The sequence below is a fragment of the Bombus vosnesenskii genome, unplaced genomic scaffold, assembly GCF_011952255.1.
Source record: "Bombus vosnesenskii isolate JDL3184/JDL3185 unplaced genomic scaffold, Bvos_JDL3184-5_v1.1 scf7180000013270, whole genome shotgun sequence".
Classification (NCBI taxonomy): domain Eukaryota; kingdom Metazoa; phylum Arthropoda; class Insecta; order Hymenoptera; family Apidae; genus Bombus; species Bombus vosnesenskii.
This window is the reverse complement of record NW_022882928.1, coordinates 1,290,352-1,299,178: the sequence shown is the minus strand read 5'-3', so window position 1 is coordinate 1,299,178 and position 8,827 is coordinate 1,290,352. Positions and strand designations below refer to the sequence as shown.

Genomic DNA, 8,827 nt, shown 5'->3' with positions numbered 1-8,827 from the left:
GGTATCCGTGCAAAATACATGGTATATCGTTTGTCCTTCGTTTACTGAAATCGACGAAAATGCACGAGCGGTTGAGATTATTTTCTTACGAGCTACATACGTAATAGATAGTAAAAAATATTCGATATACTAAAGAAACTGCGAAAACGATAGAAAAGAAAAATAGAAACAATGAAATTAATTATCGAACTGTTAAAAGGAAAAGAGAATGAAAAAGATAATAGCAACTAATGCTTGATACTCGTGAATTAATATAATAAAATGATTGTTATCGTTATCATTGACCCCGCGTCTCTCATCATTACTCGTCGATTTCAAACGAATTTCCGATTAAATGCGATCGCTATAAACCTTCGTATAACATTTAATCTCGTGTAAAAATATCGGCCATGCTTTCTCGCTGTCATTTTCTCAAGTTTCTTTCGCATTACGTATATATACGTGTGTATACATACAAGGATACAACATCACTTCCCAACAACAATAACAATAATAACAGCAAGAACGACGACGACGACGACGACGACGACGACGACGACGACGACGACGACGACGACGACGACGACGACGACGACGACGACGACAGCAAAAAATAAATTTACTCTAGACCACGATCGTTATGGCCTTTGCGTCGTTCGTGCCGTTGTTTGCTGCGCGCGTATTTCGTTAACAATTTATTCTTTTGTTTTTGTCGTTTGCACATTTACAGAGCCACATACGCGTAATATTGCACTTTGGTGTGTTTTCGTTTATTTCTATATATCTACGGGAATAAATTACAAACGCTCGTCGACGACTCGTACACGGTTGTGATTTTTTCGCTGTTCGTAACAAGCAGGGATGATCTTTTTCTTTCTATCGTTGCGATACGGTTCACTGTCAACGATTTTTTCGGTGTACGCGGTCAAGTCACAGAACGCGATGTCGCCGGTCGCGAAACGCTGGTCATTCAGCAACGCGAATATTCGAGAAAATTTGTTGGCAGATGCGCGTGCTCGCGCTATTTCATTACCGGTGTAAGAACAGAAAAGAACACCAATTCGATCGAATGTCGGGAACGTGTGAAACGGCACGTAGACGTAACGAACCGAGATATACACGTAGGCTGAGTTCGATCAGTCAGCCATTTTAGGCGTATTTACGCACGCTTTACGAACAAGATCTTACCTTCGCACAACATATGACACGAGGCACGATCCACCCGTTGCGACTCAGCAAACCTTTTCTCTCTTCCTGCGATTCTCGTGATTCGCGTTTGCCTCGCTGCCCTCAACTTTTGAAAACTGATCAGTTACAGGACATATCTTTATATCGAAAAATATTCTCACAGCCTATTGAATTACAGATCGGACAAGGCACGACGGACAAGGAAACAGGATAGGATAGGACAAACGAGTAGAAAATGGGCAAAGGTGGTCGTTATACGTTATACTTTGGTCCTTCGTATTATACGCGCATTTATCCTATTAGTCGTCGGGCTCAATGTGTAAAAAGTAACTCGCTCGCTCTTTCCCTGACCCACCCAATATTTTCGACTTCGAAAATATGCACGGTACTATCAACATCCCTTCTTGATATTCGTGTCATCCGTTGCATCAACATTTCAAACTTTGTAGCGAACCTGGGTATTGCCCAATGGCGAAGACAATGTTATCGCGGCAATGATTGGCAGTGTGAAGAAAATACGCATCGATATCACAACTTATTATTAGTAATATAATCGATCGAAGAATCGAAGATATAAAGACAAAGACACAAGATATCGCGTGTAAATTTATTCGTTTGGTAATTATTTGATGCGCGTTGCTGAGCAAACCGACGCAGACTCGGTGTGAAAAAGATATTTTAATCGGCAGTGTAGTCATCAACAAGTCTTGGTACATTGGCGATTCGGCATGCGTTGGCCCGTTGAAAAGATTTGACGTAGATACAAGAGATCTGACGATTGCGTTTATATCGACAATCAAATTACTCGTTGAAAGCGTATACCGCCGCGTTGCGTATCTCTAGAGGTAAATAGAAAATATGAGATCAAACGTTTTACGCGTATCGAGGATTCACGTTCGTTCTAACGGGTAGCGCTATGATGTATACCGTGCGTGGTACCATTGATGAAACAGGGAGCCGAAAATACGAAGAAGACGGCACAGGTAACAAACGCGAATACAAGAAACGAAAATATAAAGCGATGGGAAAGAAAAATAAGACGAGAAGATGACGAATATTTAAATATTTAGTTGGAAAAATTGCACGCGTCTCACTTTGCATTTGTCGTTAACTGTACACTCGCGAACACTCTCCACATACTTCTTTTTTTCTGTTCCCTCTCTTCTGTTTTCGCTTCATACGCAGGGATGTGGGAAAAGACCCTGTTCTACCATTCGTTTATAGTAATGCCGTTCAGATGAAAATATAGTTCTTAAATCTAATATACTACACAAGAGATATACAAAGAAGACGAGTGCTGCATCTATGTCGTGTCGCGGCACATTCTCGAAATCGTTGGATTAGCCGCAGCCAGCCACCTCGTCTAAAACGTTCGTAGTATAGACGAGAAAGTAGAAACGATATAAGGACTGTGCAGAGTATGCGGACAGTGCGCGTGAGACGAAGAGATTTCGGGACTTTGCACCGCTGAGCGATAGCTTGCCCATTCTCGTTCTCTCAAAACGTGACCCAATCGCTGCCTACACCGATAGTAGACAACATATCTGTCACATCCGGTGTACAAGAAAACTCGAAATGTGATCCACTACTGGAACTGGCCGTTTCGAAAGTATCCAAATCGGTGGTTATTGTTTCCATGTCAAGATCTATCTTGAAATCCGACGGTTGTATCTGCAATAGATCCGTTAGCGAGTAAAGATCCGCCAAGCTCGGATTGTTGGCAGGTTCCTCGAGTTTGACGACCGTCGCGGCAATAGTCGCATCCCCTGAGTTGACCACAATGTTGTTACTGTTAGCATCTAGCGAGTCATCGTTCGACATCGCGTCGCTGACCATTGGGTTCGTCGACACTAGATCCGAAGTTTGAATCGCGGAAGGTGCGACGGTAGGAATGGTAGCGGTTCTGGTAACTATGGTCGAAGAACATTTCGAGGACGTACGTTGAGTGCGCTCGTTCAGCATCGCTGTCGTTTTGCCGATGTTACTCGTGCTACCGCTGGCAATACCGCCACCGATACTAGCGACAGACGTCGGCGAATTTGTTTCCATTTCCATTTTGATTTCTATATCCATGTCCATTTCCATTCCTATATCCATATCCTCGATCGATTTGTTCTTGACGAGGGTGGTCGCGGTTGTCGGCGTCGGAGCCGCTCTCGTCGTGTCTAATTCCTCTTTCGCCAAAGAGTTGGATCGACGTTCGAGGTGCGAGTGATGACGAAGGTCGTGCTTGTGCTGCTGCTGCTGATGATGATGTTGGTGGCGATGATGATTGTCGTGGCAAGGTGTTCGAGTACGAAAACTTTTTTCCGAAAGTAGACTCATGTCATCGACGGATGTGGAAAAGGTAACGTTAGCTGGATTCGAGGCAGCAGGTCCGACCGACGACAGCAATCGGTCTTTTGGCTCGAACGTCGTTTCATAATCCATCTCGAAACTAGGTTCCCGTTTGATTTTCCCAACGACAGCTGTAGTACCGTGTCTGATCGTAGTGCGGCGTTCGGTATTTTCCACCGAGGCCGGACCAGAGGATATGGCGGCAAGTCGGGAGGCGGTCGAACCGCACTCGAGAAAATTGTCTTCGTAAAAACTGGCCGATTCCGGAGAATCTGGCGTACCGCATGATGGACTGCTGGGTATTTTGGCGGTAACGATCGGAGGGGTAGGAGTATAGTCGAGAGAAGGTCTTTTGTCAAGCGCCAGTCTGACCTTCAAACGCGATACAGGTTTGGTACTGCTGGAGTGAGCTTGCAACCTCTTCACCATTGTACCAACCACGTTCGCGCTACCGCTCGTCGTATGCGTATTGTTGTTGTTATCGTTACGCGTGTGATTCTTGCCCAGTATCGTTGCTCCCATCGATGACGACGAGGAAATACCACCCCCCGCCGACTTTCGCGGCTTTTTGCTGCCTTCTTTTACTTTCGTACTTATGGAACCACCACCGCCGCCTCCCGTTGGTTTTGATGCTTTTTTCCTCGGTCTGTACTTGTAATCCGGATATTCCACCATGTGTAACTGTCGAAGTCTTTCCGCCTCCTCGATAAAAGGCCTTCTCTCCGCTTCGTCCAACGTCTTCCAGCGTCTTCCTAGCCGTTTACTAATCTCCGCGTTGTGCATGTCGGGCTGAATCTCGCATATTTTCCTCCGCTCGATCTGTGACCAGACCATGAACGCGTTCATCGGTCTCTTAATATGATTAGGATTGTTCTTCTTCGTCTGAAACAGAAGAAGGAGAAAAGAAAATGATCAAAAGATCCTGGGAAAATTTCCCTAGGTATGTATTCTCGCTTTACGCCAGGCGTTCACTGTATCGCGTACCAAGCCGTGTATTTCGAGTGGACGATGCTCGACGTAAATTCGTATATAAACGTATAAACGAAGACGTAGTCGCGTTCGCGTATGCGCATCGTAGAGAAAGAGAGAGGGAGAGAGAGAGAGAGAGAGCAACGATCGCGTCCGTGTAGCGTGTAGCAAGTCCATGTGCGTTCTATACACTGGCGCAGCGATACCAATTTACATACCTCATTAAATGGTAAGCTAAGCGTCGAGAAGTAGATAACACGTAGCGTGCGCAAGCAATCTCTTGCCCATTATACTTTTAGATATTGCGTCGATTACTCGACACGCACTAGAGTGGAAATCGAAAGGGCAGAATGTAGGTTACGAAGGTGATGTGCGCGAGTACAACGACTCTACTCGCGGTATAAGGATCACGTGATACACATCATAGGAACCCAACCGTTCCTCGATGTCTCTTCATCTTTTTCCTTTTCCTTAAAGTTAAACTAACACCGTAATCGGATATATTTCTATTTCGAGAGATATTCGTTAACGCGTCGATACTTGTACACACGTTTACGATCGTTTGAACCGAGCTTTCGACTAATAGTCCAACTCCTCGCCTATTTATAGCATGGATGCATGTATGTGCGCATCAATCGCGTTTATCGACGCTTTTAAGTCGCGAATCACAAATGATCGATCGTGTCTCGATTCACGGCCGCGAAATCAAGAAATAGACCCTGGCCTATTCGAAAGCGAATTCCACATAGATATATTTCTTTGCTTCTATCGTTTCTGTAAACGCATCTGTATTCGCTTAACCTTTATCGTTCTCACCTTTAGCAAACACTTCAAGCGACGTCCCAAAATATATACATATACGCTTTCTTAGATTCCGCGAAACGAAGAGCGGAAAATATTTTCGAAAATATCTTCGATGCAAATAGCTTGGCGAATATATCGAAAGGCGATCGTGACGAATGAAAAGGAAGAAAAAGATGTTATCGAGCAAAAAAGCACAGATAAATAAGGATGATGAAAGAAGCTGGAAAAATTGAACGAGTACCGCCAACAAAAATTGAAACGAAATCCAAAGTCATCAGGAATAATAAACGAGAGGGAGAAAAATATATAATCTATTCTTCCGTTCGACGACGGTGTTTTGTTAGTATTTTAAACGCTACAGAAATAAATAAGCATACTTTTTTGTGTAAAAACGTTTACAGGGAATAACCGTGCAACGATCAAACTAGCCACGCGCATGCAAACATTTTGCCTCTGTTCTCTTCGAGGAGAAGAAGAAAAGAATCAAAGAAAAGTGGAAAAAAACACGTCGCCTCTTTGCAATTTGTAGAAGACGCGACCTGTAATCCACCTTTTACTCCTCATTTCTTAAATCTATAACGAACGTTTTTCCTCCCATCTGTCGACGACACGTAGTAACATGTAAAGTCGTCGGATCTCAATTCCACGAATTGGAAATTAACGAAACAAGATACACGTTACTTTTTCCTTTTCCTTCTTCCCTTTCTCTCACTCTGGCGCGTTGTTTCTACCGTGCTTATTGGTATAACATCAGCCATTACAAATACTATATCGTATATGTATATATTCGTTGGTATATCACCAGAAAACAGTGTTTCGACTATCGTTTTGTTATTGATAATGTCCATCTATGGAAGACGTTAACGCGTACGGGACGACCAGACAAATAAAAACGTCGTGTTCGTACGCGTTCTTCGAGATATCGAAGTTTAAAACGACGATTACATACCTGTGTGGCATCCGAGTACGGTGTCGTTGAATTTTTATCCACAAGCAACGAACCAAACATAGGAATCCCGGAACTAGAGGGACTATCTTGCTGTTGCGGCACCATTTTTGTGCCGAGATTTACAGAAAATTTCGTATATCACTTCACTTTCGGTCTCCGATGCTCAGAACGATACACTACACTTGGAAAAATTGCGATATCGATTCGTAGAAAATCGAGCCTCCCGCGCCAAGAGTATTTTGCGTCTCGCGTCTCCTCGACCTTGAATCTTTCCCCGTGTTTACGACTGTATCCTTCTTCTGTACCTCGTTCGACCAGCTCTTTCTTTTCTTCTCTCCTCTCCTCTCCTCTTCCTTCGGCTTTTCCCCTCTTTTTCCTCTCCTTTTTCTTTTACCACTATCGTGTGTATGTGTGCTTTTTTTACCGCTGTCGCGATCACTGGCAGCAACGGCACTGTGCGCGACACTACGCTTGCTTCGGCGTAAATACGCGAGAGATAGTTTTAGATTTTAGGAGAGAGGCAGTCGACAGATGATCGCGCGAGATTGGCGGCAAACCGCGAATTTGCGACGCACGATAGCGACCACTCTTTCAGGCAGAATCGCAAACGTAAGCGTAGCAGTTACGGTTTTCCGTAACATTCGCGCGCACGGGCCGCGGACACGCGTTTCCTTTCTTCTTGATCGTCGGTGCCCGTGTGTCTGCGCGTCGGCCGTATTCCAGAAATACGATAGGATTTCGATGCGATGCGCGTCTACGCGATACACGATGCGGCGCGACAACAACAAGAAAACAGTTATGTACTGCTATTCAACGCACTGCACACTCTACGAAACACGTATCAAAACACTACGCGTAGCAAGCAGTATGCTCTCGATCATGCGTTTTCTGTGTATACATAGAATGATCACGTTCATGCGCACATATACGATGATCCTCAAGATCCGATGGCTGCTCGTCGATCACGAGATGACATTATCGACCGACGTCGCAACGACGCTCGCCCGACGAGCGCTCATTCGCAACTAACTCGCCCTCGCGTCAGCGTTCTACCTCTATACTACGCTCAGCTGAGACGTACCACCTCCCTCCACTAACTCGCGTAAACACGCTGCCTTTCCACTTCCAGCCAGTCGCGATGCAGCCGCTCTTTTCTCCCTCTTTAACCCTGAAACCCTGTACGTTGCTCCCTTTTCTCTTTCTTCTTTCTTCCTTTCCCGTCTCTATCCTTCCTCCTCCAACCATTTAAGCATATACTACACTAACCATACTACACACTCCTAAGCGTTTATACGTACGTACATGTAACGCGCGCGCTTGTTTACGTACTCGTACGACGTAGCTGCACCAGACATAGATCTTTATTTCTTCCTTATCCATTTATTAACCTCCTACTATTTTTTGACTCCTTCGATCATCATAACATCCATCGGGTTGATCGCATTAGAGTTATTTCTGTTTCTTGTTAATCGTCTTTCCCGTTCTCTACCTTGCGTTATCAGTCCCCAATCTTGGTACAAAATACAAGATCCGCGATCTTTTAATACGCGCTCGATCGTTGACCGCTATCGTATCGCTGGATATTCGATTTTCTTCTAAACGCGTCTCCGTCGCCGCTATCTGCCGTTCTTCGGTATCCCGTGTATCGCGAAATGTCGCGATATCGTCTCAATCGTTTTGACCCGTCCGACTTTCGACGCGTCTTATCGCGATTACGATCGTCTGCACGACGATCGATTAATTTTCATCTTCGATCTTGTCGCTCGTTATCGAAGAAACGCGTTGTTTACGTTGATCGAGGAGGAATAAAACCGATCGAACGTACGACATACGGCAGGGTTCTGTAGGATGAAAAATACTCGAATCAAAAGTAAAGGTAAGTACATACACACTCAAGAGTAAAACTATCGCTACTTGTTCTCGACTTTTATTTCTCGCAAATGGACGCTACTTTGAGAGCGACTATCCGAGTCACTTCGGATTGGGTAGTCGTTCTCAAAGTAACTCGACGGTACAACTCACGATAGTTTTGCTCTCAAATGGACGCGTACCTCAAGTAAGATACGGCGCGTATATTTGCGATCGCTGCGACCGCCATGTCGCGCCACGCCGCGTCGCATCGGTCCGATCGCTAGGATCGCGAGTCGCGGTGAAACCGTTGACCCATCATCCTCTCTCGTCAAGGACCAGAACGGAGAAGCGGAAAATGGAATCGAGCCAGAGAGCCGAAGAAACAAGCTTGGGAGTCGTGCGCGCACGCGATCGATGGGAGCGGCTGTCGCCACTTAACCGGATGCTAGTCGCAGCTCGAGAATACTAATTGTTTCTTCTCGATATATGTACGTACTCTCGATGTATGTATTTAGAAAAAGACAAATAGACGGGACAAGGCGAAACCCATAGGCCGTAATCGCAACGACGGCTATTTCGTTTCCGTTTTTCTGCTTCGCTCTTCTCCGCTTATCGATTACCGGTATCGATGCCGATAAACGATACCGATATCTCCCATTTGTACGCGACTATCCAAGCCAAGCCGAGTCAACCGGACGCTTTCGAACTGGGATTCAAAGAGGAAAGTAGCGGCCGCCTACTCGACCGCGA

The 8,827-nt window shown here is 45.2% G+C and overlaps 1 protein-coding gene across 2 annotated transcripts; it reads right to left on the bottom strand.

Annotated features, from left to right (window-relative positions):
- Nucleotides 1–691: 691 nt before the first annotated feature.
- Nucleotides 692–7,312, bottom strand: LOC117230941. 2 transcript variants are annotated; one of them, XM_033488884.1, is made up of 2 exons: nucleotides 6,227–7,312; nucleotides 692–4,386 (listed from the first exon to the last, which is right to left on the bottom strand). In XM_033488884.1, the coding sequence occupies exons 1-2, from the start codon at nucleotides 6,329–6,331 to the stop codon at nucleotides 2,665–2,667; spliced, it is 1,827 nt and encodes a 608-aa protein (XP_033344775.1). In that variant the 5' UTR covers nucleotides 6,332–7,312; the 3' UTR covers nucleotides 692–2,664. The 2 variants fall into 2 exon arrangements, with proteins under 2 accessions (XP_033344775.1, XP_033344776.1); XM_033488885.1 differs by lacking the exon at nucleotides 6,227–7,312 and adding an exon at nucleotides 4,692–5,037.
- Nucleotides 7,313–8,827: the final 1,515 nt, after the last annotated feature.